The sequence below is a fragment of the Leishmania major genome, chromosome 32 (genome assembly GCF_000002725.2).
Source record: "Leishmania major strain Friedlin complete genome, chromosome 32".
NCBI classification, from domain to species: domain Eukaryota; phylum Euglenozoa; class Kinetoplastea; order Trypanosomatida; family Trypanosomatidae; genus Leishmania; species Leishmania major.
Window position 1 is genome coordinate 584,382 of NC_007273.2, and position 23,172 is coordinate 607,553.

Below are 23,172 nucleotides of genomic sequence, written 5' to 3' on the forward strand. Positions count from 1 at the left end.
CCTTTTGTGCGCCCCTCCACAAAATCGTAACCGCTAACCAGATGGAAAGGCCAACGTCAACTAAACGGGGCAGGGGACCGCAGCCTGCGGCGGCGAAACACAGAACGAGAGCGACACCCCATCACAGCCAAGGGAAAAATTATAGCCACGAGAAGAAGGACGCACCCCCAGAGATACCCCATCTGGGACCCATACATGTTGAGGTATTCATAGCACGACTTGACTGAGCGCGTTTCCTTGGCGCGCCCGGCGTACTCATGTTCCATTTTCTGCGTGTCCACGCAAAAAAAAAGTGGTAACAGAAACACACAAGAAACGACACGCAAGCAGGCCGGCAGCTGTGCTATGCGTTGCGCTCAGTATGTCCACCCCAGTGTGTCGGCTAAGGTATGGGAGACCGCACTGAAACTAGAAGCTCATTTCTATGCACCACTGCGCTCGTCGAGCAGCAGTCAGGACAGGGCAGTGGTAGGGAACGAATCATGGGTGCGTGCGTGTGTGTGCGTGTGTCGGTATCCGTACGAACGCGTGTGAAAGCGATGCGGGGAAGAAGTGGGAGCAAAAGAAACGTTACGAATGCCGGCGCAGACGGCAACATAGGCGAAAAAACTCCGATAGCGACAGACAAGGTCCCCTGTCCGGTTGCCGACCACGTAACACTCGTTGGCGGCCACGCAGTCCGCATTCGTAAGCCTTCGCCTCTTGGCACTTCGAGGGGTGCTGCGCCCCCACAATGTAAGATCCGTCATTAAAAGGAGAGGCAATCGTACAGCCAAAAATGTCGTTTTATCTTGTTGTTTGCAACATGACCATTTTCTGCCGCACACAAGTTAAGCGCCACACACACACACACACACACACACCTGCCTAGGTCAATATTACAGGCCCCCTCCTCCCCATCGCGTCCTGGGAAGCAGCGCTGCAAAAGCCTCACAGCAACGCACCAACTCTGCTATCGGAACACGGCCTCCGCCTCCAACCATACCCCCAGAGGCCCGCTCCGCAGGGCCCCTCACAGCCGCGCCCGTCATGCCCCCCCCCCCGTCGCCACCCCGGGCGCATCCCCCTCCCTTCCCCCATCGAGGGTGGCACTCAGCCTCCCCAACGACGCTAGTAAGCTATGCGAGGGCCGGGGCGCGTGGGTGGGATACGTCCGAGTCACGTTGGCACGCCGCCTAAACTCGCATGGATGGCGCCGCCGTGCCGGCACGGTCGCGGGTCGCGGCGACGCCATGCCGTCCCGGACCTGGCCGCCGACGTCAGCAGCGATACACCGCCCAGGCCCCCCTCCTCCCCCGCCCCCTTACGTCGTAGGCGCCTGCCCGTGTCACAACCACAGGTGGTTCGGCACGTGGCGGAGGATAGCAGGGGGAGACTCGGGTGGGCTGCTGGGCTTCCCCTAACAAGAGCGAGTGTAGTGGACTGTGTGACACGCTGCACTGAAGCGGGTCCATCTGGTCATCAGGAACACAGGAACCAAGCGGCATACAGGAGTGCGGGAGGAGGGCGCAGGTGTGTGAGCGCAAAAAAAAAATCCATTGGTTCTCGCCCGCGATGGAGTTGCCGTTGTCACTAAAGATCTCCTCATGTGTCTATTGCCCTCTTTCGTTTTCAGCTGCAGGTCCCGACATCACTCTTGGAGAGGCCAGACGACAAAGACGACGGCTAAGGGAGTGGGACCGTGTGCACGGTCAGCATGCGCACGAGAAAGGAACGGGGAAGGGGAGGGACAAGAATGGCGACCATGATGTCGTGTACAACCGCGACGTGAGCAGCCAACTCGAAAACCCGAAAAAAAAGGCGCACTAAAGGTTGGACAAAGGAGTAGCACAGCACAGCACAGCGCGGTGCCGCCGGAAAAGGGGAAGGGGAACGGGGGGGGGCGTTTGGAAAAGGTCAGCTGTCCTCAAAGGGGGCCGTTTCACGGTGACGCTTGTGAAACGCCTGCGTGCCTGTCTGCGTGTGTGCGCGTAGCGCCATTGCGTGTTGCCTTTTTACAACGCTCGTGGCAACCACGATTACCGACGGCTGGCCGTCACTGCCAGCTGATCTTCTGCAGAAGAGACTCCACACGGCTCGACATAGCCGGCTGCCCCTTCTTGGTCCGCTTGGCAAAGAGCGCGTTGCGCGACTTGCGTGCTTGCACGCGCGACTGCTTCTCTCGCTCGCGCTCCTGGCGCGCTTTCTGCTTCTCCTCTCGCTCCTGTTGCTGCCTGCGCTGCACCTCCTCCATTCCAGAGACAGCGCTGTAGTGCTTCTGCTGCTTATCGATGAGGTCGTTGACCGTCGTCGCCGCGAACTTGCGCTTCAGGTTGTACTTGCGCTTCTTTTTTTCGTTGTTGGTGAGGCTCTGGTCATAGTCGATTTGCTCAAGAGTGCTGCTCAGATGTTCTTTGGCCGCCTTGCGCGTGCGGTCGTAGTCCTCCAATCGCTTTGACACAATCCCCTCCTCCTCGCACAGTTTTCGGTAGGCCTCCATGCGAGCGCGCTCCTCGTCCTTTTTTTTTCGTCCCTCCTCGAGGAACGTCTGGCGGACATGCTTCGAAAAGAAGGCTTGGCGCTCAGCCTTGAAGCCGTACACCTTGCGGCGCCTTCCTCCCTCACTCATGCTCCCTTCCAGAGGTGGTAGTAGAAAGTGAATCTGCGAGGCGGTGTAGTTTGTCCCCTTCCGCAGGAGAAGCCCCAAGAGGATTGGCGTCTGTGTGTCCGGTCGGGGTAGGGCTGTAGACTTGTGTCGGGAGCTTGAGAGAGACCCCGAAAGTGCGCAGGGGAAGATGGTGGGAGCCGAAAGGAAGTTGATCATAAGGAAAAACTCGACTAGAGAAGCTGGCACTGGATGCCGCCACGAAACGGTGGCAAAGACGTGTGCAGCATGCTACGTGATGTTCCCTGCCACCCCTCCTCTCCCATAACGCGGTCGCTCAGAGAGGAAGAAAACAAGGGCACGCTAGTGAGTAATGAGGCGAACACAATTGACTTCGCCTTCCCCCGCCCCCACAGCCGTCAGCACCATAACTGTTGGTGTGTTGCGGCGTCTGCGCGCGCGCTACGGTTGTCGCCGTGGAGCTCTCTAGCGCACGCGCAACAACAACATAGAAAAAGGAGAGTACAGTACAGAGAACAAGATAGCCAGCCAGGGCACAAGAAAAAAGGGAGGGGCGGGATGGCGAGTGGCCTACACACAAGAAACCAAACAAGAAGAAAATCAAAACAAAAAAACGGAGGAGGAGGCAGCAGTGTACAAAACACGAAGAAGCAACAACAACAAAAGAGCCGCCTTTGCAAGTCAAGCGCCACCCGCACCCTCCCTCTCTCCCTTTCGTTCACCGCACACACACACACAGAAGAGGTGCGCATGGCCTGTGCTCTTCATGCATCGTGGCCACCCAGCGCTTTAGAAGGTGTGCGCCCCCTCATCCTCTCCGCTGCTTCTCGCTGTGATGCGTCCCACTACGAGCAATGCACGAGGTGGCGTGCATCAGTATACAAGAGCCACAGAAGCGCGGTTGGCACAGATTGCTTACGGTAGAAGCCACAGAAGGGAAAGAGGAGGTAGTGGTGCTCCGCGATCAGGTCCTCAATGTGACGAATCGGGCAACCGTCAGGCGTGTAGAAGGCCTGTGAGGCGGGTTTGCAGTCGGTCAGGTTCGCCGCCGCCTCCAGCACGTCTTCAAAGTACCGGTATCGCCCTCGAACGAGGACGCGCGTCGGATGCCGACAGCGCGATGCCGCGGAGCCGCCATAGCAGGGCCACACGTTGATCCAGAAGCTGCGTGGATCCGTCGCGTCGCTGTACCAGCGCAGACGGCGGTGAGCATTGACTTGCGCTGACAGAGCGCAGCATTGCGACTGCTGTGATTGAGGAGTATCCTCTTCTACACGACAGCGTTGTGGAACGCTTGATGGCAAGTCATGCCCCTCACACACAAGCTCCCTCCCGTCCTGGGAAAGGGAAAGCAGCACGGCAGGCGAGCAGCACAGCTGCCCCATCTCTTGTGGCAAGGCGGCTGTGGCATATGGAACAGAATCGTTTTCATCCTGACCATCCAACCCGCCCTTCCCCAAAGTTGGCCTGGAGGGCGGAGATAGAATGCAAGGCAGCGCGGAATTCAAAGGCGCCGTCACGTCGTGTCGTCTTGGCTTTGAAAAGAGGTTGGCCAGGAGGCAGCGATGGTCTGGGTGTGGCACAAACGCCGTGCGCGCATCGCCTGCCTCGGCAAACGTCGCGAGCATATCATCCCCTGCCGCGTTACTCCGTATATCGGCAACCTCGCCGCTGCTGGAGGACATGTGCAAAGGCCCCGTATGCTTGTCGGGTGCCTCCGAGGTAACTGGGGATAGAAGAGTACCTCGTCCCGGCGCTGTCGTACGCGGCAAGTCGCAGGGAGCGTTTCCTATGTCCAGCTTGGACAGAAGAGCAAGAACCCGCTGACGTTGCATCTCAAGAGCTCTGCTCTCCTCCGAGCACGAGTACGCAGAGGCACCGATAGCGGTAAGTATGTTCTCTAGTGATTCACGTAGCTCGGTGGCCGGTAGGGTCACCAGATCATCCGAGAAACGAGGTGCGGAGATGTCCATCCTCACAGCTGTGTATGATGCTCTGTTCGCCTGCCCTCTTTTCGAGTATCGAGAAGGATCAGCGCAAGCGCGCTGCACCTTCCTGACCCCCCCCCCTCCTCTCCTAACGCAGGACAATCCGTCTAGGCAGCTGAGAGAAGAGCAAGGTCAAGGATGAGTCCTCTACTCTGACGGCTTTGCTTCTCTCCTTTCTGTGCGCTTGAGGAGAGGTGGGAGGTAGGGACGGTACAAGCACCCAGGAAAGAAGCCGACAAGGCTCGTTCGTCTCTGCCAGTGATGCCTGCGTAGTCGTCGGATAACACTAGTTATAAAACATAGCTATGAAGAGTCAGAGTCGCACATCGTTTACGTGAGTGCGTGCGTGTTGCTCTGCAGCACCCGCTTGAGTGCTACGTCATGCAGCGGAACACACGCAAAGAGAGTAAAGCGAGCGACAGATGTGCAAAGACGGCGAAGGACAGCGGAAGGTGTTAACACTCATCTGAACTGCACAGCCTCGCCATACAGGCATGCAAGAGAACGCGGCAGCAGAGAGGGAGCCGCGCAAAACATCAGAACCCCCCCCCCTAAAGAGGCGTTCAACGGCAACCCATTGCCACTCATCCGCCAAAGACACCCTCGTGCGCCTGAGCAGCGCCGCAGTTGTGTGTTGAAGCCACCTCGGCGGATTTGGCGCACTTCTCGTCAAAAGCCCAACAGAGGTACCGCCGTCACCATTCGAATTCACATGCCGAGCGTACTGTCTTTGATATCGACACGGCCCTAACGCCAGACTTGTGAGAAGTCTACCAGGCGCTCGCGCTCGCTGATATTCTTTTCTGTCACATGTAACAGGGCATGTAGGGGCTTGAAAGGGAGAAGGGGATGGGGTCCGCTGCCTCCTCCCCGCCCCACTTCCCCCATTCACAATCCAAAAAGCAAGCGCTTAGATCAATAATACAAGGAAAAAAGAAAAGCAAGAGAGGCTACTAATGTGCAAGACAACATCGCCACGTTCAAAGAACACACGTAACCAGAGGCACCGACACGACACCCACGCATACATACACACACAGACACACAGGCAGACCGCGTAGAGAAACACCATCAGCAGCTGGACGCTCCCGCTCCGGAAGTATGCAAGCCGGCTTCCTTCTTGGGGCGAGTAGCAGAGCTAGAATAATGCCGAAGGAGCCATCACGCAACAATCCGTGCAGCCGATGCCAGCCAACACACCAAGTCAGCGTTGCATTCACAAGAGGGTTCAAAAACGTAAACGAACAGGACCGGGAAACCATGCAGGCCAGGCCACCCTTGCCAACGCGAATCGGATGGGGAGGGGGGGGGCGAAGGAGGACAGAGTTCAACGCCGAAAGCACTACAACGAAAACGAAAGAAATTCAATCATAAGAAAAAAAGGCTCGAATAGACCGGAAAAATGCGTAGACGCAACGAAACAGTATGCAGGGGCAAGTGAAGCAGGACAAGCACACACGTGCCTTCGCACTAGCTACGTGATCGCCTTGCCAGCAGATGCTCGAGGGACAACAGAGCGTGATGCCCTTCAACGGTGGATGTTGGCTTTCCGTGAGGAAAAAGAAAGCGTTCAGCCTCTCACCCCCTCGCTACTCACACAAGGATACACACGTAGGTTCCGTCCAGTACACATCAGGCCTTCAGCACCGGACGAGCGCCGAGGATGCCAGCAATGTCCGCCTTGTCCAGTTCTTTTTTGCCAAGCAGCAACTCTGCCAGCTTCTGGTGCTTATCCTTGTGGGCTAACAGGGTCTTCTCTGTGTGCACATAGGCCGACTCGACAAGCGCGCGGGCCTCGGCCTCCACCTTGGCGTGCAGATTCTCCGACCACGTCATCCACGCGCGGCCATCATTCTTATCGTTTGGCTTGAAGGCGAGCTGGCCGATTGTTTTAGACATGCCGTACTTGAGCAGCTTCTCCATCGCCAAGCGCGTGGCACGCTGTAGGTCGTCCATGGCGCCGATCGAGATGTCCTTCTCGAAGATTCGCTCCGCGGCGCGGCCGCCCATAAGCACACACAGCTGCGAAAAGAGAAACTCGTCCGTCTGCGGCTCCATCGCCTCGTCCTGCACCTGCTGCGTGTACCCGCCGGCACGACCACGAGGAATGATGGACAGCTTAATAACGTCCTTCTGCAGCGGGTTCGTCCAGGCCATGATGCAGTGGCCTACTTCGTGGTAGGCGGTGCGGTGCAGCGATGCGTTGCTCATGCGCTGACGGTGCTTCTTGCCGATGAGGACGTCGTCGATGCTGTCCTGAAGCACCTCCAGCGGCACCACCTCCTTCCCATTCGCGGCCGCGTTGAGGGCGCCTTCGTTGACGATCGTAGAAATCTGCGCCGGCGACACGCCAGGGGTGCGGTCGGAGAGCACGACAGCGTACTCCTTGTTGCTCACGCCGGGGATCACCTTAATCGACTCGGGTTTGGCGTCCTCTGTGACCAGTGCCTTCGTCTCTGTCGCGGCCTTCTCGCTGCTGGCCAGGGTAGACGACGGAGACGCCTGCGCAGCACCGCTTCCTCCCGCCTCGGCCTCATTGCGCGTCTTGAACACCTGAACCTTGGGCTTGCAGTTCGGGTCACCAGTGATGATGCGGTTGAGGTAGAACTCGAATAGCTCACAGCGCGCCTTGTGATCCGGCATGGGAATGGTCACCTTACGGTCAAAGCGACCCTCGCGCAGAAGCGCCTTGTCGATCGCCTCCGGATAATTTGTGGCGGCAATCACCACAATCGCCTCCTTGCTTGTCAAGCCATCAAGCTCGGCGAGAAGCTGGTTGATGGTGCGGTTTTCCTCGCTGCTGCCGCCGCCGCCCATCGAGCGGCCACCCTGGTTGCGCGAGCCGATCGCGTCAATTTCGTCAATGAACACAACGCATGGAGCCGCCTTCTTCGCCTCCTCGAAGAGCTCACGCACACGTTTTGGGCCGCTGCCGCCAAAGATCTCAATGAAGTCGGCGCCCGAGCAGCTAAAGAACGGCGTGCTCGCTTCACCGGCCACGGCGCGGGCCAGCAGCGTCTTGCCGGTGCCAGGCTGTCCAGTCAGCAGGCACCCCTTCGGCAGCCGCGCGCCAAGGCGAGTGAACTTGGACGGCTCCTTCAAGAAGTCCACGTACTGCTTCAGCTCCTCCTTCGCTTCAGGGATGCCGATAACATCCTTGAACGTCGTCCCCTTCACCTCGGTGCGGAAATTCTTCGGCTTCATCGGGTTCATCATCTCCATGAGCCCGCTCATCATGTTCGACGAGCCTCCAGCACCACCCTTGCCCCCTGACGCGGCAGCGGAGCCGGTTGCACTCGCCATAGCATGCATGTACTTGCGCCGGAAGTACCAGATAGGCCCGACAAAGAAGGCCACGTTTACCACAAGAGGTACAACCCAGCTGACGGCGCTGCCCCAAACCGGCCCAGAGGGACGAACAACGCCATCGTGGAAACCCTTGTAGTAGTCGTCATCCTGGACCGGCGGCTGGTACACCGGCGGCATGCGCGCGGGCTGCTGCTGCTGCTGCGCCGCGTAGCTGTACTGCTGGGGTATCATTTGCTGGGGCTGGTAGTTGTAGCCGGTATAGATTGACGGCGGCGCACCTATGCCTTCTCGGGGAACTGTGTACGGGTTTTGTGCATAGCCGTCGCCCTGGCTGCTCTTCTGCGGCTGAGGAGTAGGCGGTGGTTGCAGGGAAAGCTGGCCTCCGTATGCCTGCGGCGGCGGCATCTGCTGCTGTTGCTGCTGCGCACTGTACATTTGCTGGAACAGCGATCCGCCAGGCGAGGGGTCATTCTGGTTCATTGTGGATGTTCGCTGTGTGTCTCTGTCAGGAATAATAGGAGGTATCCCCCACCACGTAGGGAAGGGTGCCAGCCACAGTACACACACAGATGCTGAGGGGGGAGGGGGAAGGGGTCAAGCGAGAGAGAGCGGGCGGGAGCGAAGCGGACAAGGCGCCGCGCACGCTGGAGCGCAAGAAGAAAATACCAAAGCCAACAAAGAATAATAATAATAAGCGCAAGCGCCGCTGTCGCACCACACGCCGCCAAGACACGAGCCAACAATGCAGGACAAAGCAAGAAAAGAAGAAACACAAAAACAGGTGGAAACCTTAGAGACAACTTCAGCGGCAACGTCCTCGAGGACTTCTCTGCGTGCTTGCGAATAGATATGTAGATTGCGTGTGCGTGTGTGTGTAAGTGCAGCACCCTTCCTCTCTCTCAAGTAGCGTTCTGGGTATCTGCTCGTGTGCCAGCGAGCCTGCAATGCTGCGGGTGTGCCGATGTCTGCTGCGGAAACACACCAGTGATAACGGGAGAGCGCACGCACGCACGCGTGCGTCAGAGAAAAAGCCAACTGGAGACGGAAGGGGGTCCAAGAGAGGCACACGCAGTTGGTATGCGGAGGGTTGGTGTGCGGACAGAGAGAGAGATGGAGATGGAGCGAGGCGAGCTGCGAAGGAGCTGCCAGCGACGTCCGAGAAAGCAAACACCGCAAACACGCCGCCAAAACAAAAGGAGCTAGCAACGAACAAAGAAAAAGATATGAGCTCTGTGCGTGGGGTTGGGATGGCGTCGATGCAGAGGTCTTGAGGGTCAGAAAGACGGGGTACGTCACACGCAGCGGTAGGAGGAGGCAAGGGAAGGAGAGGTGGAGGAGTGACGGACAGGCAACATAGTCGGTGCATCCCATCGCGCAGTGTAGGACTGAGGTGCGACAGCCTCGAGAAGATGCAGCTTCATGCCGGCTTGCAAGTAATGCGATCCTTCGACGTTCCGCCAACAGATTCCCACAAGCGGTGGGGCGCCTAAAATGGGGTTAGAGGGGCGACCTCCACCTTGAAAGACGAGTCTCGCCATGGAATTCATTTACGCTATGTGTGTATGATTGACCGTGTGCCATCAAGATCACCTCGGCATGCGCAGCGGTGAGTGCTCCTGCACGAGCGTGAATGTGCACAGCCGGGCATCATAAATGCTTCCTCACCTCCTCCCAAGATGAGAGGGAAAGAGAGGGAGATGAAACAAGGAAGAGAACGTCATACCGAGGCCCTTCAGCGAGCCAGCACACACGCCCCGGTCAAGCCGACTGCCAGGCAGTGCACGCGATCGCGCCGCTTAGACCGAGGCCACACCGGCAAGCGTATAGAGCGTCTTATACAAGGGCACAGACACGCGTTTCTGCTGTGTCTGTGCACTGACGCAACTGCTGAGCAACCGTTCCTTTCATCACCCTGTCTCACCGGCTTGGAGGCGGCAAAGGGGGGCAGTCGTATGGCGCAGGACTTCCTCGGACGGCACGCAGAGTGAACTGTCCCGGAAGAGGACGGGTGCCATAAGGTCACGGAGGCCCCGTTGCAACGACCCTGGCTGCCCCCGCGTACACATGAGAGCCTGAGTACCCTTTGTCACCGTCCAGCGACATCGAAGCCGATGAAACGAAACGAGACAAAAAGTAATCACATGTGAAACCAAACCTCGACCCTTCCGCCCTCCCCCCTGGCGAACCGCGCTGTGATATTCGGAGAACAGCGTGCAAAGACGAACACAACAGTGCAGTCACAGGAGAGCAACTAATCCTCGAACCCCACCCCACCCCTCCCCTCCCCACCATCACCACCACCACAGGGACCGTGGACCTCACTGGCTGGACGACGAAAAGAGAGAAGGCGGTGACGATAAAAGAAAGACAGCACATCCTCCTTCCCCGCATACCCAGACCACGGCACGCCATCAACACACTACTCACATTCCCTCCGTGTGCATCTCTTCCTCTCTCGCACAGCACGGCTTTACCTCCCATTTGCCCTCGCCTGCCGCAGGCCCCCTCCTCCCCATCGCGTCCTGCGAAGCAGCGCTGCAAAAGCCTCACAGCAACGCACCAACTCTGCCATCGGAACACGGCCTCCGCCTCCAACCATACCCCCAGAGGCCCGCTCCGCAGGGCCCCTCACAGCCGCGCCCGTCATGCCCCCCCCCGTCGCCACCCCGGGCGCATCCCCCTCCCTTCCCCCATCGAGGGTGGCACTCAGCCTCCCCAATAACGCTAGTAAGCTATGTGAGGGCCGGGGTGCGTGGGTGGGATACGTCCGAGTCACGTTGGCACGCCGCCTAAACTCGCATGGATGGCGCCACCGTGCCGGCACGGTCGCGGGTCGCGGCGACGCCACGCCGTCCCGGACCTGGCCGCCGACGTCAGCAGCGATACACCACCCAGGCCCCCCTCCTCCCCCGCCCCCTTACGTCGTAGGTGCCTGCCCGTGCTACAACCACAGGTGGTCCGGCACGTGGCGGAGGATAGCAGGGGGAGACTCGGGTGGGCTGCTGGGCTTCCCCTAACAAGAGTGGAGGTGTGTGTGTGTGTGTGTGTGTGTGTGTGTGTGTGTGGACCATGAGACACCACGCACTGAGGTGTCGTTCCGTTATTGGAGCTCATCAGGCTAAAAAAACAGCTGCTAACAAAAAAAAACGTTCGCCGTTGGCGTTCACGAACCCCACGCTCGTGGGGCTGCTTTGCAGAAAACAGGAGTGATCGTGAGCACTTGCATGCGCCGAGATTGAGAAAAAGCCAATCCGTCTCCGCTGCCTCACTACGCTTCCCCGTTGTCGTGGCGGTTTCATGGTGCTTCTAGTCGAGGTGTACTCGTCATGTGAATTAATCTTAGGGAGGAGCAGAGCGGGCAATGGCAGAGGCACGGGCATTACAGATGCGGGAAATCAAGCCGCACTCCATGCACCACGCCGAGTCTCTTGCACACCGCCTCGGCCTTGGTGAAGGCGAGCGCAACAAGCCGCTGCAACTACGGGAAAAGCTGCTCCGTTTACTGGCGGATCGGCAGAGAAAACGCCGAGTCTACCCCCGCCTACTTGTGACACGATGGATCGATGTACGCCACAGTGCAGCCCAATGCGTTGTCTGCCGTGCTTTCTTCCATCGGTGCCGCTTGAGAGCACCCTGAAGGCACCCTCGGTGGCGGAGAAAACGGCACTTCGTTGTATGCCGCCAAGGAGCTGAGGCTAGGAATACTCCCTGCATTTTCGTGCACGGCAGAGGACGCGCCGCTGCCGCTGTCGCGGCTCTGCAGGACGCTCTCGAAGCGCTGAAAGGCCTCGCGAAACTGCTGCTCAGGAAGAGCTTCCGACACGGTTGTGACGACACTGGCGGCAGTACCCGGCACGCTTTCCAAGTCAGCCCTCTCGAGGCTCTCTCAGCCACTCATGTACCTCCTCGACCGCCAGTTCAGCGGCGTAGATTGGTAATAGCCCGTGACGAGCGGCACCCGTGCATTCAGCTCTTCGCGCTCTAGCACCCCGCCGTCGCGTCCGCACCGGCTGCAGCTGCGCCCGAATCGAATCCTCTGTCTCGCCACGCCAGCGAATTGGCTGGACTTTGACGGAATCGGGGGCGCGCTCTTCTCGTAGCCGATGTGCCACTGCCATGACACTACTCTTTTCCGCCGCCTTTGCGGCATATCCTCGGTGCAGACCTTCCAGGACAGGAATCAAGTGCGGGATGCGCTCCGCCTCCAGCACAGATCCCCTCTGCTGTTCATCCCGGAGGACACCAAAGCAGGTGATCATCGACGGAGCTGCACTGGTGCTCATGCGTGCTTTGGGGTTGCTTGCGTAAAATGATATGCGCTGAATCACATAAAACGAAACGATGCGAAGCGTTTCGGTGGCCAATGCCACCATGTCCAAAAGCACCAGACGTACGTGAGCCGCTATGCGACAACGCCTCCTCGCAATGAACGAGGCTGTAAGCAGCTGGCACACAGCGTGCAGCTGCCTCGGTGTACGCGCGGCGATGAATCACAACCACCACCGGTGCTGCGGTGCACTGAAACGAAGATGAAGTAGGTAAGCCTCGAGAGGCAGCGGTTTGGTGCCTAGGCACATCACAGCGGCGGCGCGCTGGGCAACTCAGCGCGCGTCTGTTCCCCGCTGCCGAAAGCGCATCCCTGCGCAACCGTCATGGAGCGAGAAGGTGGAAGGCGCCTGTCTGTGCAGCGGAGAGCGCGAGGAGGGGTGGTGGAACGAGAACGCGTAACGGTCGCAAAAGTGGAGCGAGGCGGCAGCCGAAGGGCAAAGCAGTCGGCAAGTCGGAAGTGCGCGCCGGGCTCTCTCTTGACCCCTCTACTGCCAGAAAGAGAGAGAGGGAGGCGGCGCGTCTCGGTGGCACACTTGACCTCACAGCAGCCGCTTCCTTGCTACTGTGACACCACGACGGTGCCGCGTGTCGTCAGACGCTCTTTCAGTGGCCTTAACTGGTGCCGCACGGGCCCCCCAGGATACAGCAAGCTCGACGTGAAAAGCCCCCACCACCCGCTGATGCCTGCGGGGGGGGGCGGGGGCTCTTTCGAGATTGCTGCACAGAGACGCATGATAATCAGTAAACTCAACTACACGTCCGCGGTTTGCTTTCTACAGCCAGGAACGCCATTACCCCTGAAAATAGCGCTGCTTCCCAAGGCAGTGGCTACGCTACCCCATCCAGTTCCTGCTACAGTGGTCTGCTCTTTCCATCGTCGACACGCCGGCGACGACAGGCTCCCGTACCCCACTCTCGGACCAGGTCTTTGGTCTGTCTCAGCACGCTGGCGGCATCCGCGGCAGCGCGTACGAGAAAACACGGGGTGCCTCCAAGGTGCTCCATCGTATTGCACAAATGCGAGGACGAGCCCGCGATGGATACCACAAAGCAAGGAACGAGAGAAGCAGGAGGGCGCGTGCGTGCGCCTACTTGATCCCATACAAACTGAAGCGGACTCAGTGCGGATGGTCGCCCGAACGATGCCTTCGCGCTCCTATGGAGGAGCTGCTGCATCACCGCGCTCTCTCCAACGAGAAGCGTAGAGCCAGGCGGCGACCATGTCCCGTCCGCAGCGCCACTCATCGAGGGAGATCTCCAGTCGCGTAGTTTTTCGTAGTAGCGGAGGGGCGCCTGGGAATCCGAAACGAGAACGACCCCCTCGCAGTCATGCGCGAATCGAATAACATCCAGTAGTTCCTGCACCGATATCTCGCACAAAAAGCACGGCCGCCTCGACGGCAGAAAGGCAGGAGGGGCGGCCAGCTGAGGCAGCGGGACCGACGCGCGCTGCAGCGCTGCTGCGTGGCGCGTTGCGGCAACAGCATCCGAGGCAAGTGCAGAAAGCTCGGCAGGGTTGGGCTCTTCTGCGTCTTTGCGAAGTCGGCACTGGAGAGGCGACAGAGAGTGGCAGAGATGCGCCGAAGGTGCAGCGACGACGCACTGCTGCGATGGGGAGCTCTCTCTCGGCGAGAGGCACACCACAGACGAGGATGCCGTCCCACCGGAGGATGCCTCTCGGCGAGACGGTGTCACCGTGTCAACAAGGGAAGAGGCAGTAGTAGATACATGAACGCACATGGCCGCCGAGCCACTTGCCGGGCGTTCCGACTCTGCTTTCTTCGACGACGAAGCCACCGACTCGGAGAAGACGGGAACCAGGTTCAACAGGGCAGCGTGCGGCGGCGACTTCGCCGCTCCCGATGACGTCACCGACGTTGCGCGCTCACACGGATCGGCCACGTCGTCACTTAGCAAGGATGCAAAGAAGAGACGCTGATGGAAGTGGATCAAGGCCGTGTCATACCTTGAGTCCAGGGCATCGCCCTGAGTACGAGGTAGCGACGGCAAGCTGCACCGTGCCCCTACTCGTCCGGTATCCCAGTCATACGGGATGCTGAGCGTTACCTTTACAATCGGATCGCGGCCGGCCGTGGCCGTGCGTGTCCACTCCTTCCAAAACACCGCCGTCGCGCTCTCCTCAAACACGCCCTCCACCTCCAGCGCTCGCCGCCACGACGACAGACGACTCCATAGCTCAACCTTCGTTTCGAGGGCTTCCGTGTCATCTGCGTCTGCTTGGGCGGGCGCAAAGAGTCGCCGCACCGCAGGTGCCTGTGCCGCAACAGCGACGCGCTCGTACTCCGTTATGTCGGCCCAGGTCGACCCTGCGTAGGCGAAGCACAAGTCCTGCGCTTGCAGCTGCGCGCCGTCATTGCCGCTGGCCTCGCGGTGTCGGTCAAGCGACTCAAAAGGGTTGGCGAACTGCGCGAAAAAGGCGAAAGAGCGCGGGTCTGTCAGTGCCGCGTGCGCCGTAATGTCAAATGGAAAAACGAGCGGCACCACGTCGATCGTGCGGAAGTCGAAGTCGGTGAAGGCAAACGATCGATTCAGCCAGTCCGGCGGCCCGTCCTTCACCCAGATCGACACGCAGCGCAAGTTTGGCTCTGCCCAGGCCCAGAAAGCACGCGAGCGGCGCACACGCCACCCCTCCACCTGACACACAGGATGGTCGAGGTAGACAAAGAAGTCGCACTCCTCACAGTCGGCGATAGCGAGCTGGCCTTGTATTTGGCACATGTAGTGCATGGGGATGCCGAAGGGCTGGTAGCCGGGTTTCGTGGAGGCGTACAGCGCTCTAAATGGGGATTTGATCTCCAGCAGCCGGACCTTGTGATGGGAAGGCGACCTCAACGGCGTCGAGTGCGTCCCATCAATGCTCGCATGACTCTCTGCTAGAGCTATACCAGATCTCCCATCCGTGCAGCAGCGAGTGCTGCCAGATGTGCAGCTGGTGCTTTCGTCGTCGTCGCAAGCAAGAGTACGAAAGCTGTGCGAGCTGCGGCCAGAGATGGCGGACAATGGTGAACGGGGTCGCCGCTTGCTCTTGAACGGCACGTGCACAGAGCATCTGCTGCTTCGGCGCTGCGGCTCTATCATGCCGGCACCGTTGCTGGCACCGCAGCCGCCGCTGCAGCTCTGGAAGGGGCTTGCGAGGCCCGACACCGACAGCCCACCTTGTTGCTCGATGGGCGGCTCGTCCACGTGGTGGTAGATTTGCCCGTCAGGGGAGCAGCCTAGGATGTGGTCGTTCGTCACAAAGAAGCCGCCATCGTGGACGCGGCAGCCGGTAAGAAGCTCATACAGGGCACGGGCCTTCGGCTCTGTGCGAGTGCCGTGCGCCGTAAAGGCGTTTCCCTTAAACTCGTGCTCAGTGCCTACGATATCGCGAAGGTAGTGCACATAGTCGGACACGCGACCGCAGAACCCCAGTGCCATCCCAAACTGGGATGCCGACAGTCCGTGCGGATGTGCGTCTTTCCACTTGAGCTTGTCTGGATGCTGTGCCATGATGCATCTCAGAGTTGCAACATGGGATTTGTCTAGGTGCGATAAGGGCGAAGGAAAAACAAAGCAGGCAGCGTCTATCCGCAATCAACGAGGAGATGCATGTGCGCGAGCCGCTCGTTCACAATCCTCTAGAACCGTGAATCCACGATGCAGGCAGACAAAAACTGCTACACGGATCAAAAAGAGAAAAAGAAGTTCGCCACACGCGGAAGGTGTGTGTGGGGGGGGGGAGGGGGGGGCAGCTCCTCCCTATCGCCTGTTTGAGGAGCGTTCGAAAGGGTCTGCCAGCGATGCGAGGGATGGCGTTGGCGTTCCACTCACGCATCTACCTGCGGTTTGCATAGAAGGGAATGAGGGGCAAAACAAAAAAATCATAAACCCATTTGTGTGTGTGTGTGTGTCTGCGTGCGTGGCGGAAACTATCTATCTCACGTACGTGCTCGAGCAACGGACACGCTTTCGCGGGCGCTCGTAATCGGCGAGACGGTGGTGCAGCGGGGGGAGGAGGAACGAGGGACGGGGAACCACGCCTGCCACCGATGCCGCTCCTACACGTCTGCCCGCTAGAAGCAAACGAGCAAAAATCATGGGCATTGAGCAGAACATGAGCAAAAAAAGGAAGAAGTTCATGAAGGAATCGAGGAGAGAAACGGCAGAGAGATGCACAGATAGTGAAAGGCTGAGAGAGCGCGTGTGCATGTCAGTGTGTCTCGGCATTGGCGGTGGAGAAGGAAGAAAACGCAGTGCGGTGCTGCTTGTCAACGGCTCGTCCGGCAAACATCAATGACAGCGGTGTCCATGCTTCGAATGGCGCGCACCGAGCGCCTCGGCATCGGTGAGCGGAAAGAGAAGCCGAAAAAAAAACGAGAAGAGCATGAACAGCGTGCGCGAGCAGCCCACCCTTCCTTCTCTCAATGTCCCGCGTTGCATTCTCTTCGCCTTATCACCCGATTTTGCTGTTTTTCGGTGATGACCGCCTGGCAAGGTCTGCGCGACCGCTCCGGTACGTATAAACCTGACAAGCCCGTGCACGCAGGCACACTTGCGGATGATCACGCACGCACCCTCAAGCGCGAGCTAGACGACCTCAAAAAACAAGACACACACACACACACAGCAGATTATACAACAAAAAACAAGCAATTGAAAGGAAAAATCGCCACGAGTAACGAATGGGTTGGAAAGAGAGACGTGTGCGGAAACAATCGCGCCTCCGCTCGCGAAATGCAAAGCCAGCCAAGCATGGCGACAGAGGAACACAAGTATCCGAGGGTGGCATTCACGAGAAGCTCTTCAGTCGCAACGCCCCACCTCTATCGCTCGACTTCCTCGCTTCAGAGAAACCCTGGAGAAGCCAAGCGAACAAGAGTGAAAGTACAATATCTTGTAAATAATGACCGTTTACAGTACGTGAACCTCTGAGAATTGCTCACAGCTGCTATGGTGTTCACGTTCCACGCAGCCAAGAAGAACCTGCCTCGCAGCGCAGCCAAACATGTTCGCGACGAGCGAGGGGAGTGGCGAAGCCGCTGGGGTGTTAGTGCCTGATCCGTCGATAGCCGCGAGCGCGCCATCTGCCCTGGCACTTGCAGTGTCTACGGTAATCGTGGTGAAACGGACCGCCACGTTGGCAGCAGACCGGTCGTGCTTTCTCTGTAGCTCCACACGGAACAGCTGCCGCAGGGCCCCAAACCACCACTTCGACCCTAAGGGCAGAATAGAGACGTGGTACTGTGCCTCCATATCTGGCGAACTCAGTGCGCGCTGCAACACCTGCGACGGGGTCCACCTGTAGTCCTCATACCACCTTTCGTAGTCTATGAGCTCCCGCTCAAGCAACAATCTGCGATGATGCGCTGGCTCACCGTTGGTGGCGCTGCCCGTGCCGACGTTGCCGCTCTCCGAGAGCCACGGCAACGCAATGAAAGAGGCGACGTTAGCCTGCGCCAGGAGTGTACGCAACGCCACATCGAACTCCGCTGACGTGCGAACACCTCGGAGGGCAACATGAGGGAAGAGGAGGATCTGGTAGCTGACGCGCAGCTCTTGCGCTGCCATGCTAGCGTAGTAGCTAGAATTGAGGCTATACCGCGGAACGCACAGATACACATGAGGAGGCGGAGTCACCTGTGTGACTGCTTCGGCCTCCGCCTGTCGAGAAATTCCCTGAAAGGTGTCACCACCGGCGCTGGATTTTTCTGCGGTCGCCGTTTGAACGCCTGTCTCCATGGCCGGTTGCCCCCCATTGACGCCCGGCTGCTGCGAGGCTTCAGCAGCCCCCTCAGCGACGGGGTTCGCTAGCACCCGTACCACCTTGGTCGCTACCCTCTCTGCGTATGCCTGGCGTTTTGCTGCGAGGTCTTCTGATCCGAAGTCGTACGCGTCCTTGGCACCGCGTCGGTAGCGCGGATCCAGGGGGCGCCATCCATACTGCTGCTCTGCAGGCGCGCTTGCCACGACGCTGAAGACGTATGTGGTGGGCAAAAAGTGTGCCAGCGACGTTGTAATGTATCCTTCGTGGCTTTCAACAACGTCAATCACAACCTTGCGCTGGTTGTGTGTGGCTGCGCTGCCGATCTCGGAGGCGGTCGCATTGATGGTCGAGGTGTTGAGCAGATTTGCCGTCAACTTGTCCAAATCTGGCTTGAGGCTGCGATAGAGAAGGTACCACATGAAACAAATTGCGGGGCGCTCACCCTCGCCCCACGGCGTCAGATACGGCACAGTTATCTGGGTGCTGAGCTTCTCAAGCCTGACGCGATCTGCCGAGGAAAGGGTCGGGACCTTGAATGAATCGTGGTCCGCAGCTGGAATGCTCACATCCAAAACGCCGCGCTTCGCGCTCGGGAGCGGAAGATGCGCCACGTTGAACCCGACAACGGCACAGAAGACGCCAAACGCGCACAGGGCAAGAAGCTTCGCGTATATCTCCTTCTTTGGTGGCCGCCGGTAGCGGAACATGTGCAGAGCGTCCATCTTGCTGGCGAGCGTGGCTGTTTTATCCACGCATGTCCCGTGCAAATCGGTATAAAGCGTTGTCCAGTTGTGCAGCCGTCTGTTGGCGATGTGTGCGCTATGTCGGTGTTCTGCGTGTGTGATGCTGGTATCTGCCTCCCCAAGGGCACAAGCCGGAGTGCGCTGGCGTTGATTCGGTGCGACCTTTTCCTTGGCCCACAGTGTCGCCTGCATACCCGAACAGGAAGATATTGCTTAAGCAAGGTAAAAAAAAACTTCACGGCGGCAAAGTCAGAGGGGCGGGGAAGAACATGGTAGGCGAGCGCAGATGTGCGGGTGTACGGACAGAGGACGGCGGAAGTCCTTCAGCTAAGGCAAGGCAAGCACAACAACAGCAACAAGGTATTGATCATGCGCATGCCCTGGATTGCACTCTTCCAAGCTGCGCCATTGTAGTGCTAAAACGGCAACATAAAAGCCGATTTGAGAAAGCAAAAACTCACCCGGGAGCAGGTAGGCCGCCAGAGGAAGGACAGAGGTGCCAACCGGAGATGTCCGTGCACGCAGAACATCCCCGCAAAAGACCCGCGCTGCATGTGTTTGCTCTTTCCCACACAGCAGGGGAGGGGGATCGCGGTAGAAGGCAGGACAAGGGCAGCGGGTAAGTGTCCCAATGCGCACACACAAAAATAATATGGCTGATAAAAAGCGAGGAGACACAATAAAAAAAAGAAAGACACACACACACATATCGCACCGCTGCGCACTCCAGGCCGTTGCCCAAGCGACCGAAAGCGAGAGAGCTCTGAAGGGTGCCCTTGTAGGGGTCGCAACACTGCAGGTACACGCAAAACGTCACATAGTGCGGCAGCCTCTTCTCGATACCCCCCCCCTCCTCTCCTCCTCCTCCCCGACCCGAAAAAAAAAGGAGGTGCGCGCTAAACTGCTGTTTGCGCACGGCTAATCAGGTTCGTGGAACCAGAGGTGGGGTAGCCACGCAACTCCAGAAGCGGCATGGCAGCAGCAGCCACAGCATTGCACACAGAACGCATCACTGCTCTCTTCCTAGGAGGCGCCTTCTCTGCCAAGTCTGCCAACGATCCCCACGCGACCGACCAAAACTCTGTCCGAACGCCGCGCTTCGATCCAAGAGTGTCCACGTGCCGTAACTTCTCGCTTTTTAGTAGGTAGAGAAGGGGGTACAGCTCTTGGCCGCTGATGCCCAATTTCCGCCACGTCTTGCTCTTGTACCGAAATTCCTTGCGGCGCTCGGACACGATTTCGTTCTTTTCGTTTCTGACATCTTCCGCTTGGCCGTGCTCTCCCGACACGGCGGCAGACGGGTGCACCTCGCACAAAAACGTGGCGTCTTTGTCAAGATCAACTCCGATCTCTTCCCACGTCTCACGCTGCGCCGTTTTCTGCGGCGACTCGTCCCCCTCACTGCCGCCTTGCACCGTTTGGCGGAACTTCACGTTGCTCGTCCCCGCAGGCTGGCAAAGAAGAAATTGAGCCCTCTCATTCACGAAAAATACCTGAACGCTGCGACGATACGCACAGCCGTCTTGGCCGCGAACAATCACCATTGCTGCCTCCCTCTCGGATAGCCGGGCGTGCTCACGCGCGAGTATGGCCGTCTCCCCATTCTTTGATGGCGCTCTGCTGTCGTCCTTCCTCCCTTCAGATGGGAAGCCGTCATCAGCAATCGCAGAAGCTTTACGGTGCTCTGTCGAAGGGGCGGGGGTCGCAGTCTTCCCCCTCCTGCTCTGTGGACAGTTCTGCGGATGGGGGTGAGAGGAGCGCTTTCCGTGCGCTGAAGACAGCGCGACTGAGAAAACGAGAGGCGAAGGCCCATCAGCCGCACGATCCTCGTGAGACGACGGCGAAGAGGGTACATCCATGCTCGACTTGTGTGGCGTCCTGAAAGAGTTGTGAGGACAGAAGAGAATGGAGAAAACATAAACAGCAAGGGCGCAAGGATGCTTCCACGAGAAGCAGTAGGGGCAGCGCAGAGCCGAATACACAGAGGAAACAAAAACGAAACAATGGCCAGTACAGGCGAGCAAAGACAGCTGCACAGAAGCCAAAGAGATACGTGGCGAGCGTGCCGCTACAACAGCACTCACGAGCGATATATATATATATATATACAGAGAGAGTGAGAGAGATTCAAAGCCGATTCCTGCTGGCAGCGCTAAAGCCAGGGGGAGGCGCACACACGAAAAAAGACCCGCTAAACGAGGGAGAAGGCGACAAGTGGTGCAAGACGCCAGTGGAGGATGCAAGACGTATTCGACCGAGAGCCGTTCACACAATCAACCTTGTACACCCCTCTGCAATGGCAAAACAACAATAGACTGCTAAAAAAAGTTGCCACAGGTGAAGTGACGGAGGTGCGTGCGTGTAATCCTTGCTCTTGTGAGAATTGACATGCACAGCACACGCAAAGAGAGAGAGAGGGAGATCAACACAAGTGGGAGAAACCACCCTAGATGCAGCCATATACAACCAAGGAAGAGTCTCAACACTTGTGTGTCTGTGGGTACGCGGTGATGCAGTTGGAGCGTCGTGAGTCTGAGGGTTGCGGAACGTGTCTGGTACACAGTTGATATATTACGCGTGTCGGTGCTGGTTTGGAACACTCGAAGTTACAGGGATAGACTCGAAGGAGAGGCAAAGAAAAACATGGTGTATGCAAGGTGCATACCTCGAGGTTGGAGGAGTGCAATGTGTCCCATAGGTCGGGCGCCGAGTAGCTGCTATGCCCATCGCCACCCTGCAGGAGATTGCCCCCCCCCATCCTTGCGGAGGGTAGAAATGACACACCCGAGTAGTGAGAGAGCACGCACGCTCTCCTGTTTACGGCTTCCGCTATGAGCGAACAGCCCCCCCCCCTCGACCACCACCACCAAAGAAAAAGTAAGGGGGAGGGGGGACTCGGAATCGGGCCGTTTTGTCAAGTTCGCCATGTTGTTGCCTTTCGCGGAAGCATCTACAAACAAACACTACGACACATATGCCGCGATGCCGTCCAGCGGGTATCTCCAGCATTGCAGAAGCGGCAGAGCCGCTGCCGCCACGGCGGGGCAAATCACTGACATGGCCTGCTTCTTCACGGGCGGCGCCTGGTCCTCTAGGGCACAGAGAGGTCCCCAGTAGAGCAGCTTGAGCTCTTGACGCACCCCACGCTTCCTCGCCTGCACGTCGAGTTGGCTGATGTGATCCCGCGGCAGAAAAAACAGAAACGGGTACATTTCCTGGCCATGGATACCCTTGTGGCGCCACTGCTTGGTGCGGTATCGAAATGGTGCCCGGTACTCGGAGACGACCTCCCCGCTGCTGTTCAGCACGCCGTTGTTGTCCTGCGGCGCGGCCAGTATTCCTGCCGAGTCACAGCTGCCTGAGAGAGAGGTGGGGGGCGGAAGCACCTCCAACAGGAAGGTCGCGTCCTTGGCCAGGTCGAGTCCGATCTCCTCCCACGCCTCGTTGGCCGCCGTCTGCATCGGCGTCTCGCCCTCCAAACTCCCGCCCTGCACAGTTTGCCGGTAACACTTGTTCGACTCACCGACGGGGCAGCCGATAAGAAACTGACCATCCTCGTTCACAAAGAAGAGCTGCACGCTGCGGCGGTATGCCAGGGAGTCCGCCGCACGAATGATGATATTCGTCTCGGTAGACTCGTCCGCGTTGCCGCGAGTCCGCCTTGCCTTACTGTCCTGCAAAGGCACCGGCGCGAACATATCAGCGCGGACACTGGTGATGAGAGGTTGTGATGAAGCTAACCTGGTGCAGCGACCTACAACGAAGCTCAGTGCGCGAGGGCCACAGAAACGAACGTTGCAGAGAGAAGAATTACCACTAAAACAAATGTAGTGGGCGTGAAACACACACAGACTCACTTGACAGGGGGAGGGGGAAAGAAGGCCGACACACTGTCAATGACGGGCATCCATCACAGACACAAAGAAGGCAGAATTGTGAACGACTCTCGCAGAAGATCTCGCACCCGCACCGACGGTTTAGGGGACGAACGGAGTGGTGGCGCCCCGTTTTAGTGCTACCCCCACCCCTCCCTCCCTCCCTCGCCTGACTCGACTATGAAAGGCAGTCGATACGGCAGTAGCTCGACGATGGTGTGCAGAACGGGTACTTTACAGCAGCGGCTGCGAGAGAGAGACTTGGAGAGCTACCAGTGGAGAAGAGGAGGCCGCGTAGCAAGCAGAGACAAGAAAGTGGAAAAGGTAAAGTGACTGCTGCTATGATCGGCACAGGTCGGTAAACCCATCATTTCGCTTTGCCAAAGACATGGTTTTCGAGCGCATGCGGCCATTTCAAAAGTACAGGTGAGAAACAGTGATGTACGCCAGTCTTGTCGCCTCGCGCGCACCGCTCCCTGCTACTACGGAATACCGCCCATTGGCGGCAGGCCGTGCGACCTTGCGTGTAGAGGAAGGCGCCTCACGCACCACGCGGGGC

The 23,172-nt window shown here is 58.5% G+C and overlaps 7 protein-coding genes and 1 non-coding gene across 8 annotated transcripts; all 8 read right to left on the reverse strand.

Annotated features, from left to right (window-relative positions):
• Nucleotides 1–2,035: 2,035 nt before the first annotated feature.
• LMJF_32_1490 (conserved hypothetical protein) lies at nucleotides 2,036–2,608 on the reverse strand (the record flags this gene model as incomplete). The annotated part of the gene is made up of 1 exon (XM_001685413.1): nucleotides 2,036–2,608. One exon carries the CDS (start codon nucleotides 2,606–2,608, stop codon nucleotides 2,036–2,038), a length of 573 nt encoding a protein of 190 aa, XP_001685465.1.
• Nucleotides 2,609–3,450: 842 nt separating this feature from the next.
• LMJF_32_1495 (conserved hypothetical protein) lies at nucleotides 3,451–4,578 on the reverse strand (the record flags this gene model as incomplete). Its single annotated transcript, XM_001685414.1, has 1 exon — nucleotides 3,451–4,578. The coding sequence occupies one exon, from the start codon at nucleotides 4,576–4,578 to the stop codon at nucleotides 3,451–3,453; it is 1,128 nt and encodes a 375-aa protein (XP_001685466.1).
• Nucleotides 4,579–6,225: 1,647 nt separating this feature from the next.
• Nucleotides 6,226–8,382, reverse strand: LMJF_32_1500 (putative ATP-dependent zinc metallopeptidase; the record flags this gene model as incomplete). The annotated part of the gene is made up of 1 exon (XM_001685415.1): nucleotides 6,226–8,382. The coding sequence occupies one exon, from the start codon at nucleotides 8,380–8,382 to the stop codon at nucleotides 6,226–6,228; it is 2,157 nt and encodes a 718-aa protein (XP_001685467.1).
• Nucleotides 8,383–11,189: 2,807 nt separating this feature from the next.
• On the reverse strand, nucleotides 11,190–12,263 carry LMJF_32_ncRNA1. The gene has a single exon (XR_002460992.1). It is a non-coding gene (non-coding RNA).
• Nucleotides 12,264–13,083: 820 nt separating this feature from the next.
• LMJF_32_1510 (conserved hypothetical protein) lies at nucleotides 13,084–15,741 on the reverse strand (the record flags this gene model as incomplete). Its single annotated transcript, XM_001685416.1, has 1 exon — nucleotides 13,084–15,741. The coding sequence occupies one exon, from the start codon at nucleotides 15,739–15,741 to the stop codon at nucleotides 13,084–13,086; it is 2,658 nt and encodes an 885-aa protein (XP_001685468.1).
• A 1,401-nt stretch (nucleotides 15,742–17,142) lies between these two features.
• Nucleotides 17,143–18,717, reverse strand: LMJF_32_1520 (conserved hypothetical protein; the record flags this gene model as incomplete). Its single annotated transcript, XM_001685417.1, has 1 exon — nucleotides 17,143–18,717. One exon carries the CDS (start codon nucleotides 18,715–18,717, stop codon nucleotides 17,143–17,145), a length of 1,575 nt encoding a protein of 524 aa, XP_001685469.1.
• Nucleotides 18,718–19,634: 917 nt separating this feature from the next.
• On the reverse strand, nucleotides 19,635–20,282 carry LMJF_32_1530 (putative NUDIX hydrolase dihydroneopterin triphosphate pyrophosphohydrolase/hydrolase; the record flags this gene model as incomplete). The annotated part of the gene is made up of 1 exon (XM_001685418.1): nucleotides 19,635–20,282. The coding sequence occupies one exon, from the start codon at nucleotides 20,280–20,282 to the stop codon at nucleotides 19,635–19,637; it is 648 nt and encodes a 215-aa protein (XP_001685470.1).
• Nucleotides 20,283–21,701: 1,419 nt separating this feature from the next.
• Nucleotides 21,702–22,436, reverse strand: LMJF_32_1540 (hypothetical protein; the record flags this gene model as incomplete). Its single annotated transcript, XM_001685419.1, has 1 exon — nucleotides 21,702–22,436. One exon carries the CDS (start codon nucleotides 22,434–22,436, stop codon nucleotides 21,702–21,704), a length of 735 nt encoding a protein of 244 aa, XP_001685471.1.
• Nucleotides 22,437–23,172: the final 736 nt, after the last annotated feature.